Here is a 19,965-nt window from a genome sequence, read left to right on the forward strand (position 1 = left end):
TTTTGAATGACTCTAAGCAGGTATAGAGGTTATAGAAAATGTGTGTTTTTAGAAAGATTCTGATTTTAAGAGACTGTTAAAACGCAGGTTCAAACCCTTGCGTTTATGTGTGTTTCCAGCCTCTTTCCTGTCTGGCAGTTTTATTCCAACCACATCCATTTTCTTTACATAGGGAATGTCTTGTTCTCTTTAATTGAAGCTGCACTTAGACTCAGATCTGAGAATGTTTAAAGTGGAATATGACAGAATGTAAGTGCCTAAATGAAATCTTGTGATCCCAAGAACCTCTTCTTAGCTTCTGTCTGCTCTGATTGTGCCTAAACTTCCCAATTGCATGATTTTTTTTTAATTTTTTTTTTAAATTAAAATAAAGCTCTCCCAGAAGTGCTGCTGTCTTGCTATAAATGAACAGTAGCAGTTCTTCTCTTCAGAGATCTCTCAGAATGCTGTTCTGTGTGGACTGGTCTCTCCTCTCACTGAAGGGAGTACAGGTGTGCGTTTCTCACTTTTTAGAAGAGTAGCCCAAGCACCAGAATGCAGAATAATCTAGGACTGGCTGAGATCTGCAGTACTCTTCATGTAATGGTTCAAATTGTCTAGAAAGAATAGAAGATTAATTTGGCTGCAGAAAGAGATTTCTGTACTAGCATAATGGGTTAAGTAATTAAACAATCTTAATACTTCATCCATGGCTGTTCAGTGTAAAATGAAGGAAGAGGCTGTAGAACAGGCTCTAGAATCCAGTGCATCATTTTTTCAGCTGGGCACCTCCCCTGCTGTGTTAGTGTATCATCTTTGTGTCATGTCCTTTCCTATCAAAGTGAGCTTCTCACATCTTGTAGCAGCTTCTAGGGAGACTCGCTGCATTTGACTAGTCTGCAGTCACAGCTTTAACGCCTGGCAAGTTGTTAGGAGCAACAAGGTGTGAATGTGGAGCCTTCAGGCAGAGGAAGGCTAGCCCTGGCTTCCGAGGCGTACTTGGTTACTCTTCATTGTTGAACTGCTGTGAATACAGGGCACGGAGAGCCATTTTTGCAGCCCTCTCTTCTTCCTCCTGTGTTTCACTGCAACTCGGTAATCCCTTCTCTGCTCCTGACAGAAGTGGCCTGGGAAGATCCAAAGACAGAAGGTAGCTTTGAACTGTGGTTCCCCAGAGGAAGGAGCAGTTCCTCAGTAGCACTGAATTCAAACATCAGCAGGGGATATTATTTGAATTCTGTTCCTACTACTTCTTTATGATCACAGATCAGTGTACTAAGCCACCTAGTTCTATACACAAGGGCTACTCTGAAAGTAATGCCTCCTGTTTTATGATGTTACCCCATGACATCAGAGGTGAATGTTGGTGGTATGGCAGTACAGGTTGAACCTTCCACCAATATTCCGTTAGATTTTATTGCACTGTGGCAGATGGCACATAGCATCTGATGTGGAAGTGCATATGAAGCAAAGGTATGTCACTGATTTCCTTCCCATAGAAAAAATTGCACCCATTCACATCTGTCGATGCTTACTGAATGTTGATGGAGACCAAATAGTGGATGTAAGCCCAGAGAGGCAGTAGGTGATGCATTTCAGCAGTGGTAACAGCAATGTTAAAGACAAATCACTTTCCAGATCACTAAGAAGATTTTTATATATGTGGCATGTAGGCTCTTAGTCATCGCTGGTGAAAATATTCAGTTAGAGGTGTGACTATCTTGCAAAAGTGTTTTGTAGCTGAGAATTTGCTCTATCAGGTAGTGTTGTGCTATTTGTATCTATTATAGTTTTCATGAAAATAAATAGGAGGCATTAGTTTTGAAGTAACCTACGGAGTGTGCAGAGAATTAATGCATATAGCTGAGAACAGCACATTCAAAGTGTGAATGTCATGGTCCCCACCTCACCTCTGTAAGGAAAAAGGGAAGATACACCTTATGCTCATTTGTGTTTGATTTAGGTATTCGAGGCTGTTGTTGCCTGGGTCTCATTACTGGCATTTAGTTATTAGTTGTGTTATGGGTGGGTTGCATTGCAGTGTCTATTGTCATGGTAGACATAGAGGCTGGCTGTTCCCCAGAAGCCACTAGATGGGGAACACGAAGGCTCCCCAGGGTGCCTGGGCAGGGCCTGTCAGCCAATGCCTGATCCACCACCCCAACCACGGTTCCTCCCACAGCCCCATCCAGGAGCACCAGGGCAGCCCCAGGCATCAGGCGCCCCCTTGAGGTCGGGTCCAGGCTGACACCAAGTGGGGAGGTGGGCCTGTGGGTGGGCATGGCTGTGAGAAGCTGGATCCAACCCTGCTAAAGTCTCGCTGGGGCAGGGGCTGATGGCTCTGGAAACTGACATGGAGACCCGAGCTTTGAACAGGTGTAGTAGGCTTGCAGGTGGGCAGGGACAGTCAGGGCCTTGTAGCATCGCCATGACCTTAGCATCTCTTGCTGGTCAGCCAGTTAGACCTGCTGCACAGCAGCCTCTCTCAATGAAAATAGCTCATTTCTTCCTGCTTTACATTTTCTGAAAAGTCTAACGATAGATTTGCTTTCACATTGTTTGAGATTAGTCTTTATTTCAGACAATGCTTTCAACACTAAAAGGGTCATAAAAATAGACAGTTCCTGAAGAGCTTAGAAAGAAAAACCACTCGTCTCCCACCCTTCTCCCTCCCCCAAATTATTTGATAATGGAATGGGAAGCTTTCCCATAATCTTTCACTTGATTTTTGCTAATATGAACCTGTCAAACATCGTGGCATTTCCTCACTGTGTGATGTGGAGCCAGCTGGAACCAAATAATCCACCCACATTTTCCATCATCTTTGTATCCTGATAGGAGCTTCTGCTTAGCAGAAATGAGAAAATACCTGTTGTTCTTTTCTTACTGTCATGGTGGCCATACTGGAGCAGTTTCCCACATGGTTGAAGTGTTACCAGGTCTGAATAACTATGACTAGACCAAAATTAATGGATTTTCTGTCTGGAACCCACACCCTAGTCTTACAGCAGTTCAAGAAGAAAGTACTTTAAGTAATGACACTTTCCTTTCCACTCACTGCCCCGAAGAAATACTTTCAAGGATGAATTAGGAACATTCGTCCTTTGGCTTGAAGATGCAGAGATTTGGGTATGTAAAAATACCTTTCTTCATCCTCAGTCTTACTCCTACATAGGGTTACCACTTTTATGAAAGCGTGTGGACTTGCTGACCAGAGAACACAAGCAACTTTTATTCTTATGAACTGTAGTCTTCCCCACTGAAGCATCCACAGGGATGGGCAGCAGTACAGAGTACAGCCCCCTGGTTTTGAGGCCTGATGGCTCTACAGCTGGAGGAAAGAATCTCTCCCATTTCATTTTCTGGTTTCCTGTTTCCAGCCTCTCTTTTGGTCGGTATTGCGTCTGTTTTAAGCATTAATGTTTTGTGTGTAACATCTCTCAAAGTCTAATCCATTGCTATGGACCCACCTAGTGACGGCTTTATAGATTCTTTATATTCATAGAGGCACTTTACACTTATCTCTTCATGATTTTTGTTTGTTTTGTAGTTTTAATATCATTTGAAATTCATCACAGTAGCCAATCTGAGTCCCTTCTGTGAATACTTCCTTCAGCTTTGTATATTTAAACACATGCAAAAAAAAAGTTTACACGGTGGTTACTTGTGAATAGAGGCATAAGTAGAAGGATTATGGTCAGGGAAATGACTTCAATATTACAGATGTATTTTGGATCACCAGAAGTAACTGTCAGTAATCTAAATGTAAGGAAACTTTTACTTGCTCATAAGGAAATGTCAGTATATTAGCTTCCAGATTAAAATGATGGCACAAGGCTTGTATGTGTTTCTTGTAGTGATCTTCTTCTGTCTTACAATTCACTCGTTGAACATGAGAAGCCTGAAAGCTTCTGTAGGCATGCAAACTGTAAGGAACTGGGCAATAGGCAACGGCTTTTAGTGATAATCTACTGCTTTGTTGCTTTGTGCAGTGATCTGTGAGATTTTTGGATGGCCAGCAATGGCTCAGCAACATCTGACTCTTCAGCAACAGATGCTGAATATCTAAAAATCCTAGACAGGTGTTCCTGATTTATGCAAAGAGTGACTGTGTGCAGTCAGGCTAAAACAACAAAGATGCATGGGACTCACTGTCCACATGATGTGGAACCTAGTAAAGCATATGTAATTTGCCTATTGCCTTTGTACTGCCCATGAAGGTGGGGGGTGATCCTTCTTTCTGTTATTTCCTACATTTGGTCAACCTGTGAATTGAAACAGTCTAACAAACTGTTTCTAAGAGGCTTTCTGGCTGCAATCCCCCCCATACTGTGTGTTCACTCTGCTATATTAATAGCTGAGTTGTCACATATGAACAACCATTTTGGTTCACAGAGATTGTGTATAGCAACCTTTAAAAATACAGTGCTAAGAACTTCTTGTTGAATATCCTGTGTTTTAGAGATAGATAGGTCACATTACGCATCCTGTATGGGTATCAGAGGGAATGGCTGGGAGACTGTATGTAATTGCCAGTGATCTAATAATGAAAACAGTGTTCACAACTAAAATTATAATGCAAGCAAATATTTCATAAGCTTTGTAAAAAAATAAAAAATAGAAAAAAAAAAAACAAAAAAAAAACAGATTTTGATTTTAGTTGCAGCTGAAACCCACCTGTGAAAATAGTGTGAGCACTGCACAGACCTCTGCAATCAGATTTGTTAGTGCATTACAAAAAACACTGTATTTTTCCTTGTAAGGGCTAGTTCAACCGTATGCAGAGAATATTAAAACTCTTACAATATGGCTTAATCTCAAAAAATCACCAGCCCAATAGCACAGTGCAGGAAGGTATAGTTCCTTGAGAGCTGATGCCATTTCATACCTCTTTGACAAAGGAATTTCTAATTTTACAAGCAGCCTTAGTACATCAGTGCATGGTGGAAGCTCATCAAACCCTCAGGGCTTAGCAAGTCTAGAAGATGGACTTGGTTCCAAGTTCTTCTTTGAACACTTGTTTTGCATTGCCTGGTGTACAGTACTAGACAAGGGAGCGTGCTGCTGGAATAGGTGTCACTTAAACTGGAGGATTTTGTGATTATAGCAAGAGTAAGGTAACATGAATTAGGAACTTGAAGTGCAAGAGATACCCATCTGAAACAGTAACACAGTGTCTTGAGAATGGATTGGCTTGCTAAAACTGCGGGGAGTAAATTCAGATATTTTCTAAAAGATTTTCCACATCACATTTACAGATCACTTTTTCCCTCAGCAGTGTAGCATGGAAGAAAAGTTAAGGATTCTTTTTTTTCTTCAGTATTTAACACAGAATAATAGGTAAGAAGGATAAGGGTTTTGCTGAAAAACCAAATTATTTCCTTGTCATATTCCATCATAGAAGACTTAAGAGGGAAATCTAACCCATAGTCATTCTTTTACAATATTAAGGATTAGTTACTGACACATACAAGAACGAAGGAAAAGGCTGTGCTAAACCCATCAAATGAAGAGCAACAGAGCACCAGGTACAGTGAGATATACCAAAATGTGCTACTAAAAATTGATAGGGCTGCTAACTTAATATGTAGCCTTTCCTTTAATACTGGCTTCTAAGCTCTGAGGTTGGAGAAAGCAATTTTTCTGCTTCTCTTTAATTGAACAGTAGAATTGATGCCGAGAATTAGCCTAATGAATTTTGGTTCCTTGCTTGATAAATGGGTTGAAGTAGTAATAAAAAGTAAAATTAAGAGACATATAGATGAGCATTGTGATATTACGGCTATCAGTCAGCAAAGCTTTTGTAAAGAAAAATGATGTCTAATGGTGTTCCGTGAGCTCGTCAACAAATAGTAGAGGACAGTCATTGGATGTTATTTTATTTTTTTCCAGAAAGTTTTTGAAAAAAAACATCTTGACAAGATCCCATTGGAAAAATAGTTGTACTTTTGAGAATTAGACAGCCTTCTAAGGGACACAGGACAAAACTAAGAGTATTTGGTGTAGGAAAACACTGCAATGGGGGTACTCAAAATCTGAGTGTAATAGGTGTTGTGTTTTGTTTTGTTTTGTTTTGTTTTGTTTTGTTTTGTTTTGTTTTGTATCTGAACTAATGAATTGAAAACAGTCATGATCATTATAGTGAAACAGTGAAGAAACGTTTACATCTGAGGCAAAAACCATCAAGTCAGAGTGGGAGAAGGCAGAGGATTCTTCTTGCAGTGTAGGAGGATGGGCAGGTTGGCTACACAATTTTGGCATTAAAAAAAAAAAAAAACAACATAGTATTGCTATTGGCTGGAAAAAGGGATGTTGTGATACACCTTTCCCTTTTCTAGTATGACCATGGCTACAAAGGAATGGAAAGGAGCCATGTTTTCATATGAAATGTTTAACCAAAGTAAGTGGAATGCGTTAAACATAAGACTTAGTCGTTGAAAATGGAATAAGAAAATCACACTGAAAGTATTGGTGTCATCTGTCAGTAGTACACCTTTTCATGCAGTACTGAGATCTTCATGTGTTAGGCCACCTAGAGATGAATATAGCAGGAACAGGAAAAAATTGAAGAGATTCAGTGTAAGTTTTAATTTGATATTAGGAAGAAAAGGCAAAAAGACTGCTTAGAGAAAAGATAAGACAAGAGAGGAAAATGGGTTACTCCATTTTACTTTCTCAGTTATTACAAGTCATTCTTTCAAAAGAAAAGGTGGTAAATATAGAGAACAGACTTTTCTGCAGCTTCCTGTTTGGTCTAGATTTCTAGAGTATTTCCATATCTGTGAAGTAAAAGAAAAGATTTGTGTTCATCTCTGTATTATGTGCCCAACTGCAAGATTTTAGGGCTAGCCATACAAGAAAACCCACACTCTTGCAGTGATCATGCAGATGACACCTCCAACAGGCAGGATTCTGAAAAGCACTTCAGGTTACCTGTCTAGTTCTTGGGGTGCCTAACAGCGACCAGCTGTGGTCCTCAGAGCTCATGAAACACTGTGAGGACACCCTATATCTTGGCTCCTAATTCATGTTACCTTACTCAGTAACGCACTTGTTTCCCATGGTTTGCCCTATTGGAGCCACCTGCTGCCGTTCTATTGCTAGCTCAGAATTCTTTAGGAGTTAAGGTTCACCTGTGACATTCTTTCATGTGAAATCCTTGTGCAGAGTTTGAACCGTGTTGCTCTCGGGAGAAGGCAGTGAATACATGCAAACACCGGGAGAGATGATTCATTGAGTTGAGGTACTAAAAACATACATAAAAATATGGTTGTGTTTGTTGCAGAAGTGTTGAGAGGATATTTCTGATACCTGGTGTGGTGGCATTCATTGTTTTTGCGTTTTGATATTTTTATCCACAAGGCTTAGGTTGTTAACGGGCAGAAGTTATCTAATTTATTTTATTTTATTTATTGGACAGGGGTCAGGCACTTGTAAATTATGGACTGCATTCTCAGTGAATCAAAATATTTAGGTTGCGTGTGAGGTTCAGTTCTTGGCATCGTGTCACTAATTACTTTTACACAACTCTGAAATAATGACAAAAGGAAAATGCATCAACAAAGAAAGAGAAATTAAACTTTGTAAAACAAAACAAAAGCAACATCAGAAATAGAAAGTGTTATTTAAAGGGAAAAGCGGGTGAGCAAATGTGCAGTCTGGATTCAGTGCAGTGTTAGATGGCAAGAGAAGAGACACTCAGCCTTGGATCTTCTCCAGGCAAAGAAAAATTTATGATGTAAGTTTTCTTTGATAAACATTCCTGAGAAACTACTTTGTGCTTTAATCTAAATGAGCGTTGGTCTCGATCCAGTTATCTTTTTGTTGTTTTGGTTGGCTTTTTTTTTCTTTTTTCTTTTTCTTTTTAGTATTTCCTTCCTGATTGTCTTATACTCTCACTACACTTCCATGCCACCTGTTGAGAATCTGTCTTGCTTCCAAGCTAAGTGGTAATAGAAGGTCATCCACTCTGTACCTGGATGGCGTTTGGGCTCTTATAAAGCATCCCTCGGTATTCCAGTGTTCCCACACTTACCATAGCAGTACTTGCTCTGTTTCTGCAACGAAGTGTGGAAGCGTTCCCAGGGGCACTCACCATGGCACCCAGCAATGCTGCCAGCCTCTAGCTGTCCCATGTAACAAGAGGAGCAAGAGGTTTTCTCCGCAGAACTAACAGTAAAAACAAGCAGTCGATCTGTTTTATACCATACTTGTCTATTTATTTCTCTGTAATAGTGGCTGAATTGGGAGGTTTCCATTAGAAGTGGGATCTTAGCTTTTTGTTTCAACAGAACCGAATGGCATTCGTTCTGCTTTTACCCCAGAGTGGAAAATCACTCATAAAACGGCATCAGAGCTGCTTTAAAATGAATGAACGCATATAGTACAGTTTTGTTGCTTCAGAAATGTAACATAACTCTACATCCTCAGTGAATGCTGTTTCAGCGTGCAAGGTGTAAGATAGCAACATTTCACGACTCCTTCCAGAGATGCATTTAATGTCATTAGAATCATAGCTTAATTTACAGCTTGATCTTCCCAGTGACATGTATAACAAGTTAAATATCAGTAGAGTGCATTTAATAAACACTAATTTGTATTAATCTTATCACAGACTGTATATGTTATGCAGCGAACGTGTGTGGTACATTAGAAAGGGGATGTATTTACAAATCTGTTCTGAATTTAAAAACCGCACGTTTCAGCATCGATGTTTTTTGAAACATTTGCTGTGTAGTGGTTACATGAATACTTGTGGTTATACAGACTAAAAAGGAATAATGTAGATAAACAATTTACAGCATGTAAGAATTTTATCTTTTCTGTGTTCTTTGTTTAATTACAGTTAGGCTGAAATGTAAACTGGTTTTGATAGAAGGTATTTCTTGCAGAAGACCTAATTCTTCATGGGTCTTCTAATACAAAGTGAAAAGAAAATGGTCAAATTATTTGGAAGTATTTTACATTCCCTCTTCTTCTAATCCCAATGAGTATGTGAGATGGAGGGCATCCATGAACTGAGCTATATGTGCGTCATGCCCACCCAGAAGAGCTCAGGCTGGTTAGCTAAGGTGGCTGATAGCTCTATGGTAAAAATGTAAGAAGTGATCCCAGTGGCACTGGAAGATGGTGTAGAGAAGCAGACAGCAGAGGTAGATGTGGGCTTGGAGAATTCTGATTGCAGACACCAGAGCAAACCTCAGGACTGCAAAACGAAGGAACGCCTGTAGAAAGTGCACAGAACTGTCTGTGGTGGATTATTACAAATCACCCTTGAGCTTTTAATTGCATGATGCTTGTTTGATATCAGGCAATCAATGGGAGCAAATCTGTTTGTTTTAAACCCAGCCTCCTTGGTGCATAGGTTAGGAAGAGAGGATTATAGTGGAAGATGCAGTCAGGTTAGGAACACAGAGACAAAATATAATGCTCATAGCCCTTGTCGGTGGATGAGTTTGTATAGTATTGCTGTTGGGGAAATGTCAGTTCTGTGGTGATAAGCTCTGCAGGCATTGTATTGAGGGAGACTCAGAAAAACCCGCTGGGTTAAGTGGAAAGATCTCAATTTCAGTGCACTTTGAGTCATGCTCAGCAGTTACTATCTAGTTTTATAAATAGATCAAAGTTGTGGCATTAGGGTACGTGGGCTCAGAGGCTTATGTTTGGCTATAAAACTGAAGTTGCTCGTTCAAAAGAGACTCGATCTCTCCCAACCACTCCTCCACGCACACACCAGGGGAAAAGGGAGTCATTTCCGTCCAATGGGAGTTGACTGTCTGTATGAAATGAGCGAAGTTCATCATCCGGTGTATTGTGGCAGGCATTTACTTGTTGCTAACAGTCATCCCAGATGACACTGAGGAGGGATGTTCCTGCTGGCATTGTTGTCCCAGGGGCTGAAAATGGGCTGGACTTTGGCAGTGGCAGGGCGGTCCGTTGGTTGTGATCCGCCTGAGCAGGATGGGGCGGGTGAGGTGCGGCTGCAGGCTTTGACTGGGATGGCACTTTGTGTGCAAAACAGTCGTGCTTAAAAAAGTAGTTAGAAAGAAGACTGAGAGCAACAGGTTCTTACTCTAGTAACACTTTGTGTTCAGAGCCATGATGAGAAACTGTAGATTTGAAATCTGGCTAGCTTCTTAAATAACTGTAAAGACACTTCCTATCCATGGATATGCCCCTATCTTTGTGTGTTTGTTTTTTTGTTTGTTTGTATTGATGGGTTTTGTTTAGTTTTGTTCTGTTTTTGCATGTGTTTACGTATCATTTTGTTTCTAAAAATGCACAGTTGGTTACAGTTCTGTATGAATTTTGAGTTGCCTTTACCTCAGCCGATGTGGAGTGGATGGAATCAGAGAGCAGAGCTGATGTTAATAAAGGGATGAGAAACTCTGTAATCATTTTTAGTGGCCCTTAGGGAAGTTTGAATTCCAATTTTTGATGAAGATTCAGATTACTCCTTAAGGGCAGTGTCAGTATTCCTTTATGGGGAGCGTTGCAGATGATAGACCCCCGCTGAAACTGCAGGTAAATAGCTGATAAATGAAGGCTTCTCGCTTGCAAGTGAAACGCTTTTACTTTTCCTTGAAGAAATTCAGTAAATTGAAAAACTCTAAATAGCACAGAAATTTCAGTCCTCCAGACCGCCTTCTCCTTCTCAGATTTTGCGATCCTATATTCAGCGCTCCGTTTTGCCAACACCAAACATGCCTGATGTGGCATTTACATTCTTTTTAAAAAAGCATAGATTAGTTATATTTCTAAGAGTTAACTTCTTCTCTTGACACATGTACTTAATTCCCGTTAATGGAAATGGCAGTTAGGCATGCACACTGAAAGGAAAAATCTGTTCCGAAGCATATGATCCAAACTGCATTGTAGCTAAACATTTCCATACTCTGAAATAAGCACTCATTATTTGCAAGATATTCTTCGTAGTAAATGCATGAACCCCACTCTGTTCTCCTTTCTCTCTCTTAACCTGTTCCAAAAACCCTTGCTTAGAAATGTTAGAGTTTCATTCCCAATGCTGTAGTTGTTTTGGATATATGCCTAAAAAAGAAAATCCATGTAGGATCTTCAGGGTTTTGCATATTTTCTATGAGAATTTTCCAGTAAATCATTCTGTGGAATATCTTACATTTCCTTGGACTTTGGAGGTCTCTATTATTAAAACCTACAGTGGAAACAACAAAACATGAAAAGCTCACTTTATTTTCCAGCACTTCCTTTACTTACAATATTGCAGCAGCTGCCAAAGGCATCAGGCTGAAGTGTTATCATTTGATGGGTTTTATTATTATTATTATTTTTAATCATCTCCTTAGTTTAAGGTTTTCTTTCTGTCCATTTGCTTGTATATAAAGACCTGTGGATTCTGTAATATTCCAGAGTTATGGTATTTCTAACTTGAGCTGGGTGGATAATTGATTTTTTGGTTCACCTCTTGAACTGGAGGACCACGATAGCAACAAAAAATCACTAGCACACAGAAATTCAGATAAGAGTTTATAATTTGTGTTGTTTCCCACACCTAAATGGAAGTCAGAGCCTTTTGGTTCAGTTTAACCCCAATTGCCCTGTTTTGCCTGAACCTTTTTGGTTTGGGCACCCCTCAAAGGAACAGAGCAAGGGAAATGCAAAGGGAAAGGCTGGCGGGGGGAGGCTTCATTTTTTTCATCACGTGGGGGTACTCGGACTTAAATCCTGATTCTCAGCTTGAGAAGAGCTGAACAAGGCTTGTGGTTACGTATTGTCTTAGTTTCAGCTCGAGCTGACTCGTCATTGATTCCAAATTCCTCATTTTCTCCAGTTTCTGATAAGACAACAGCTTTTGTTCTACATCCTGTCAATTTGTACTAAACAAGGCTTCAAGATGACTGTAGGAAAGTTTCAAAGATCCCCTCAAACTGTTTGTCTTGCTGCTTCTTGCAATTAGTTGAACTTACTACGAGAACATAATTTTACAGATGAATCTATAACACAGTGACATCCATACACTAATGCAGTAATACGATATTAATACAGCGGTAATGGTAACATTTTTTTCCCCTTTTTGGACCCAACCGTGCTTCCTCTCACCAAGCTGGGAGCCCAGAAAACGTGGGATGAAGGAAACTAGGGAGAAGGAGATAGGCACTAAGTGGCAAACACAGTTTGCTAAGTGCTGTAAGCTAGGGCTAGGGTAAGGGAAAAGAAAGGTTTATGTCAGAAACATTCAGAGCAATGATCTCTGCTTCCTTTCTTTCTTCCTTCCATTTTCTTTCTCCTTCCCAGCACTCCCTCTTGCTTGTTTATCTTTGTTTTCTCCCCCAGCATTTCTTTGTTGGTGGGTTCTCTTGTGTTGGGTTTTTTTCCCCCTTTTATTATGGTTCAGGTCTGGCCGATGTCCTGTTCCTAATATAGGTGGCTATTGCTCTGCTTCATAATCACAGTAGCAGAGATCTGCCTGAGGAGCCTCAGCATGCTGGGCATGACACAGACTTGGACTCAGATGCGATGTGCTCATTGTGCTGAAGATGCTTTAGCAGGAGGGAAAACAGAGATAAATATACATGAACAGAGAAGGGCAGTTGTGTGGAGCTGAGCTGGAAAAAGAAGACAAGGTTAGAGATCTGGATGTGGCTAATGTACTGTCGCAATATGGTAGTCCCAGAGCCGTTGCAGACTCTTTGAATGAAAGGTCATCTTCATCTCCCTACAACTGGAGCTCCTGACCGGCTTCTGTCTGTAGGCAGCTCCCAGGGCCAAGGGCGAGCAGGCTGGAGCAGAACATGGAACGGCAGAGGAGGAGCGGCATCTGCTGAGGGGCAGTCAAAGGGAAAAGGCTGGGGGCCCTCACAAGCATGAGCAGTGGGATGAAGTGTGCTTTAACCACGTGTAAAAAGTCACGCCTTTCTGAGGAGAGCAGCAAAAACACACAGCGTGTTTCAGCAGCGTGAGGGCTGCTGCGGGCTGAGGCGCGTGGATCTTTGTTTCCCATCCCGTTGCTGCAGTTGGCTAACGGTGTCAGCCTGGGCAAGCTGCTAAGCCTGTCTGCATCTCAGTTTCCTTATTTGAGGCCAAATTCTCCTACTAAGTAGCCTCCTACTCCACACAGAGATTTGCTGATTTGAATGGAGCCCCTGTGGAGCGAGATACTTTTCAATACAAATAAAGTTTTGGAATCAGCCCTAATTATATTTATTACCTGCAGAGGAGTAATGTGAGCCTTAACGTGGTTTGAGACACTCAGATGAAAGAGAAAGTATGTGGAATTGTTCTTTTTAATCATCCGCTGCCTTTTCAGTGTCTACCTCACAGCTGTCCTAAAAGGGCTAGCTACTAAATAACAAATAAAAATCCTTGTACATAGTAACGAGGTTTGTCAGGCTCCCATGAATGAACCTCTGTGGAAAATATTATTAGCCAGGGGCTACTGGAGGAAATCGGCGGAGCTGCCCCACGGCGAGGAGCCATTAGGTCTCCCTCCTGCCAGCAGCTGGCAGAGCCCCCGGGATGGGCTCGTGGGGGACGGGCCAGGGGCAGCCCGGGGGATGCTCCCGTGTGCTGAGCCCCGCGCCCGTCCCCAGTGGGGCCGAGCTCCTTGGGGTGACAGAAGCGTTCATCCAGGGGTGAAGCCAGTGGTGCCTTCGTGCGGCGCTGGACTGAGCGGTCCCAGCCTGAGCCTGCTGGCTTACAACATGTGCATGGACGGGGGCGGAGGGGTGGCGGGGGAGGGGGGGGGGGGGGGAGTTAAATAGGGTAGTATTAATAAAATAACACACTTTTCTTCGGGGGGATTTCTTTCGGCCGGTGGGCACGACGATATCGAGTGCTTCGTGGCTGCTCCGTGTGGATGTGCCCATACACTGGTGCAGCCAAGTTGCTTTCTGCGCGCCGCCAGGAGGTGAGGGCGACTGGGGGGGCATGTGGGGGGGGGGAAGAGAACCTCATCCCACCGCTGTAGGGTCAGAGCCTCGTGGGCTTTAAAGGCCTTTAATGTTGTCCAGCTGCAAATTAAAGCAGAGAGAGAGAGAGAGAGAGAAAGGAATTAGGGCTGGGGAACTGGAAAGAATGGAGGATAGCTCCGTGGGTGTGTGCGCTGGGGAGCGGTAGACCGGTGTGTTGTGCTCTGTGGGGTTTTTCTCCCTTTCTCTCGTTTTTCCCCGCTCTCAGCTCGGTGCCGTCCGGGCCCGGCGTTGTGCCGCCGCTCCCGGCGCTGGGACGGGCGCTGCCCCGCGGTCCCGGCTCCCACCCTCCGTTCCCTCCGTCCGCGCCTCTTCCCGGGGAGCGCGTTTGGGGACGGGCCGGGGGAAAGGGGCGCGGGGAGGAATGGAGCGTCCCCATGGGAAGGGCCCCAGCGGAGGAGGGCAGAGCCGCGTTTGTTGTTGTTTGCGCGTGTGCGCGCCGCTCCGCACGCCGCTACCTTTCCCCCGGCGCACGGCGGGGCCGTCTGATGGAGTTTGGAGCGGAGGCAACTCCGGGTGCGCTGCCAGGGCGGCTCACGGCTCTGCGCGGAGCGGCAGTGAGTGACAAGTTGTTTACAGGTTTCCTTGAAGGGGCCTCTGCTATATTTCAATCTGTCAAAGTTGCTTTTCTTCCCGCGGAACAATGCCTGATTGTTGTGGTTTTTTTCCTCCCCTCCCCAAAGAGGGAGAAAGAGGGAGAGGAGGGGAGAGATCGGGGCTGGGGGGGGGGGGGGGGGGGGAAAGGAAGGCGGGGGGGGGAGTAAAGGAGTGGAAATTCTTCCGAGCACAAATGCCTTTGGTAACATTTTTCTGCGCCCAATCCTTTCTCCCCCGTTGCAACTCGCAGAGAGTTGGTAACTGGTTCCATTTAATCACTCCGCTCTCGTTTTATCTCCTCTCCCCGCTGATCTTCGTCAGCGCAGGGGATTTGCTCCCGGTTTAGGTGGATTGTCAGGCTTTTTTTTTTTTTTTTTTCCTTTTTCTTTTTTTTTTTTTTCCAGTCATTATTTTATTCTTTTCCGCTCTCCCCACCCCCCACCTCTTTATTTTTCTTTTCCCCCCGCTCTCGGGGCCGCGGGTGCGCAGCGCCGCGCCGCCGCGGGGGGAGCCCGGCGAGCGGGGCTGCGGCGGCGCGGCCCCTTTAAGAGCCTGGTCAAGGAGCCCTCGCTCAGAGCAGCGCGCCGGGAGGGAGGCGGGAGGAGGGAGAAAATCCATCGGTGTGGAGGGCTCGGGCTCACTTGACAGGTTCAGTCGGAGGCGACCATAGGTGGCTGCTGTGACAAAGGGAAACTGCGCTTTTCCAGCATGCTCACTGACCCTGATTTACCTCAGGAGTTTGAAAGGTGAGGCGACTTGGTGGGGCGGGGGGGGGGGAGGTGGTGGTGGGGGGCGGGCTGCGATGTGTTTGGCGTTCGCCGGTTGTTGTTTTTTTTTTTTCTTTTCGGGGTGGGGGGGATGGGGGGGTTCTCTGTCTTTTCCCATATTTCCCTCGCTGTTCGCGATGCCCGCACTCGGCGCGATGCCCCCGCTCCCCCACCCCGCCCCGCGTCACCTCGCCGCTGTCACGGTGGGGGGGGAAGCGGGGGATGCGCGGATGCTCCTCTCCGCGCGGCTCCGTCCCGCCGGGAGGGGTCCCCGCCCGGCGCGTTGCCCTCCCGGCAAAGTTTGGGGCCGCCGCGCCTGGAGCGCTTCGCTCCGCTCCTCTCCGTGCGACCTTTGTTGGCCGCGCCGCCGCCGGGCCCGGCTCTCCGCCGCGGGGCCGGGAAACTTGCTGCCAACTTGCGGCCCCCCCCCCCCGGGTGCGGGCAGCCCCCGCTCAGCTCCGAGTCCGCCGTTCCCGGCCGCGGGCGGGAGGGATGCGCTGCCGGGGGGGGGGGGGGGGGGGGCTCGTCTCGGTGCGAGCTCCCTCCTGTATAAACATTTGGTTGTATCCGGCGGTGCGGTGCGAGCTAGGTGCTAGACCAGCTGGGTACAAATATGCTCAGGCAAGCTGTTCGCCGCTCGGAGCGCTCCAGAGGGGAGGCAGGGAGGGAACGGGTGGGAGCGGGCAGAGGAGGACGGGAAGGAGCGCCCGAATTGAGGGATCGGAGAGAAACGAAATTGGGAAGTGCGGAAAAGAACTATTTTAACGCTTTCTGCCCTCTTTCTGCAAGCAGAGAGCTTTTCTGCCAGAAGTGGGGTTGTTGTGTGGCGCTGCTCCCCACGCTGCCCTCCTATCGCCGATTTTCCAGACTTGTGTGGAATACTGGGCATTTTGCTTTGCTTTGTTACCGTTGCAATAAGAGAGGAAGATGCTTTTGTACACGTGCGTCGTACCAACTTAGTGCAACTACCTGAGGAAACTGCTGGTGCTGCTGTGCTGAAGCGGTGCGGCATCGCAGCGGTGCCTCTGTCCCTACAATGGACAGATGAAAGTGCTCCGTGGGCGTCACCGAGGTCCCATCCAGACGTGTCCGAGTGAGCGGGTTGGGTTATTCTTTGAACTTTGTGGTGAGCAGCGTTCATGTAGAGCCTGCCAAACAGAATGGGTCCTTTCATTTTCCTGCTGGTGGACTTTTCTTCCTCTGAAGTCTCAGTGCGTTTATAGCAGTTCGATATACAAACAAATCACTGCGGACAAAATATCTCCTGCAGAAATAAAGCGAGCGCCTCCGCTCCGTTTTTGTAGGCGTCCGTCTTGTTTTCAGGGATCCCAGAGCTGCTCCTGTGCACATTCCAGTTAAATAGTCAATGCATCGCTCTCCGTTTGCTGCGCAGATAACAGCGAGCGGTAGGAATGGGAAGCCGTAAAAACGAACCTCGGGACGCATCACTTATTTATTTATTTTTATTATTATTATTATTTTCTATACAATTTTCCCCCTGCAGTTGAAATTGGTGATCCCAACCAATACCTCTGTTAATCATTACCGTTTGTTTACACGGCGTGTGTTTGACTGGAGTTGCACAGGCACACAGAGCAGCCCCTGCCCATGTCACAGATGTGTGTTTGCCAGGAGCTGGCCGTGAGGACACGCTTCCTCTCCCCCACAGATGCTCAGACACACGTGGGTTTGCGGGGTTCATGTGTGTACATGGGCACGGTGTGCAGGGGACGGGGTTTCAGGCAGTTGTCGCAGGTTATATCCCACACCAGCTGCAGACGCTGCTCCTGGAGCACAGTTGTGCAGCCACTGGGGTCCCACAAGTCATATCTACATGACCGCTCCGCTTGTGCTGATGCTGTCCTACTCTCCTACCGTTCCCTGGTAAACTGGAGCAGCAGGGTATAGTGCTGTCAGGCACAGTGCTTGCAGCGCGGCTCCCAGTGCCTACCCATCACTCAGGGGGTCCCTCTGCATCCCCTTCCGCCCCTCCGTCATGTCTGGGTGCATCCTGGGGAGCTGCAGGCAGCGCCGAAACTTTTGGACACCTTAACTTGGGGAAGCTGAGGTGATGGGGCTGCTTTGGAGGCTGTGGTCATTACCGTGGGCATTCGCTGTACACACTTGGAATGAAAATGATCCCGAGTGTCAGACGGATAAACACTCATTAATTCATTCAGCATCAGTAGTAAATTGCACTACATTTTGTGAGCCGGCATGTATAATTAATTGTCGTGCCAAAAACGTGAGGACTGTCGTGCTTTCCCGAGAAGTTCCTCGATTCTTTATTCCTGTTTGTGGCGGCTCTGTTGCCTGGCGCAGGGGAGCACCACAATGCATGCGGGGGATGAGGTCTGCAGGAGGGGTGTAGGGAGGAATCATAACTGGAAACTGCCCTGCTTGTTTCATGGGGCAGGGGTACACATAGGGTGCGCGTTGGGCACTACCTGTGGCACTCGGAATGGGCTTAAATGTCTCAAAAGTGACAACGCTTCTGTTGCTTTTTATATTTTTAAAGGCTGGCTGTTATGCTTAAATATACCAAGAACGGCCACAACAGAAAGAAAGTTTGCTCTGTGGAAATACAGAGAGAATTTAGCTGGAACCGTCGCAGACAGCTGTGAAATGTACCGAATGATGAGGTCTCGGAAATGCCCAACATAAAGTTTTAATGTCTTAATAAAATCTGGTAAATGAAAAATAGATAAAGCCACTGCTTAACAATGTCCCCAGTGTAGGGAACGTTCTTAAACCCAAATTAATTACCGCATATTTACATTTCTCTGTAGACTGAGAGGGAAGCTCCGCTCGGCATCAGGACCAAGTGATGTCCTTTGCCTTTCTCTCTGTCATTCTTTTCTGTTTTCTTTCCTTTCTTTCGATACACTAGTCCGAGGTAAGGAAGTATGTGTGGAAGAGGGAAGGCGAGGTTAGTGCTTCCTCAGGAGAAAGGCAGAGCTGGCAGACAAAAGGCACGGAGCGAGCAGTGGCATGGGGGCAGCAGAAGAAGTTCAGCATCGCCAGTCAGTGGTTCTGTGCCCTGGAAGCGTTCTGAGTGCTGGTGAACGGCACGTAGAAGGGAGAGGCGAGGATGTAAAGCAAGCCTCTGCTGGGAGGAGAGAAATATACTTAGCTGCTGCGCCGCTTTGCTGCACGAGTCATTTCAGACTCCCACTGAATTTATTTTGGGGTTGTACCAACACTGTCAAATGGAGAAATCATTTTCCTAAAAGGAAACTTTGCGTATTCCTAAGTGCTTTTCTTAGCTAAAGTTACCCTAAAAGCTTTCTTCCTTCTACTGTGTTTGCTGAGAGTCCTGGAGAAAGAATAATGCCTTTCTATCAGACGCCTTGCTCAGAATGGTGTTCCACTCTCCTAAAACCTACCTGTAGACGTAAGAGTGATTACTCCTTCATTTAGAGTAAGCCAATGAGATTTCTTTAGTACTGGGCTAAGTAGCATTTACCTCTCACTGAGGTGCTTTCAGAAGGTGACTTTGTGTCTCGTGTGTTCAGGTTTTGGGTCTGGAGAGTGGATTCAGTGCCAAGCGGAGGTTTCAGCTGGTGGCTCTTCGCCGCGTCAGAAATGGGCGCGATTTCATTTCTCTGAGATGAGTCTGAAGGAATTAATTCACTTGCCGGCTACTCGTTAGCGTCCTGTGTGTGCTCCTTTCACTTGCGGTGCTCACGCTTGCCGAGGAGGAAGAAGTTGACTGTTACAGATTATAGATTTTAATGGCCATCTCCCCAATTTACCAATTGCTGCGACTGTGACCCCGGTCTTGGAGAGCAAAAAAAAAAGCCAACCCGCACAATCCCACTGTTGTGCTCTCTGTGTTCGAGTCAAATCGGGAGTTTGGCACTGCTAATTCTGGGTGGCTGGCTCATCATATGCATTCAAGGAGTTAATTAAAACACACACAAACACATACACACGCTCTCCCTCCACGCATCTTGCAGTGTCTGTGTGCATGGTGTTTGTGATTGGTACCTTTAGGAAGGAGAGGGATTGTTGTTCCTCCTCTTGCTGTCCGGAGAGCTGAAATACAGAAGTAGTTTACAAAATATTTACTGCTTCTTGGGGAGCTTTTAACAGGCACTTATGGCTTTATGCTGTAAGAGGCACGTAGTGCCTTGCTGAGGTATGTGAATGCAGAGTCCTGATGATGGGATGGTGTGTGTGTGTGATGTGACCTCCTGATGCTGGGTAGGATACTTTCAAGTTGCTGTATGCCTCTGCCTTCGGGACTCCTGCAGAAGTGAGTCTGACATCCTCTGGGCTCCGTCTGTTCTGTGGGTGTCCTGCTCGGGCCTGGTTTGCTGTAATGAGCTCGGCAGCGGAGGGGAGAAGCGGGGTCACGTACCTGCTCATGCTGCCAGCGCTCAGTGCCTACTCCCGTGGTGCTCGCAGCGCTTCGTTGGTGGCTGCGGTGCGTCCGTGCTGATGCTAAGCGGGCAGCATCCCGAGCAGCCAGGCGCTTTTCCCTTTGAAAACACTCGCGGCTCTTCGTCTATCTCGGAGAGCGCACGACGCTCCGCTGCTTGTTAGGCGCAGAAAAGCCGCGTCTCGCTGCCTGCCTGCCTCGGGAACTGCCAGCGGAGCAGCTCCATCCCGCTCTCGCACCGCCTCGCCCGGCGGAGTGACTTCGGGAGCTCCGGGCCGCGTTCCCCTCCCCA

At 45.8% G+C, this 19,965-nt stretch overlaps 1 protein-coding gene across 11 annotated transcripts in view; it reads left to right on the forward strand.

Annotated features, from left to right (window-relative positions):
- The window catches only part of SOX5 (SRY-box transcription factor 5), a 642,538-nt gene that overhangs the window by 331,581 nt on the left and 290,992 nt on the right, over positions 1-19,965 (forward strand). For 5 of the 11 annotated variants that reach the window (XM_072349110.1, XM_072349101.1, XM_072349072.1 and 2 more), the window contains exon 1: positions 15,096-15,268. The exons of 1 other annotated variant lie outside the window; for it this stretch is intronic. In XM_072349110.1, coding sequence (XP_072205211.1) covers positions 15,231-15,268 — 38 coding nt within the window. In that variant the 5' untranslated portion in view covers positions 15,096-15,230. Of the gene's footprint in view, positions 1-14,355; positions 14,483-15,095; positions 15,269-19,965 lie in introns of those variants that run through there. 5 more of the 11 variants (XM_072349156.1, XM_072349165.1, XM_072349174.1 and 2 more) reach the window with 2 other exon arrangements.

The sequence above is a fragment of the Excalfactoria chinensis genome, chromosome 1, assembly GCF_039878825.1.
Source record: "Excalfactoria chinensis isolate bCotChi1 chromosome 1, bCotChi1.hap2, whole genome shotgun sequence".
NCBI lineage: Eukaryota > Metazoa > Chordata > Aves > Galliformes > Phasianidae > Excalfactoria > Excalfactoria chinensis.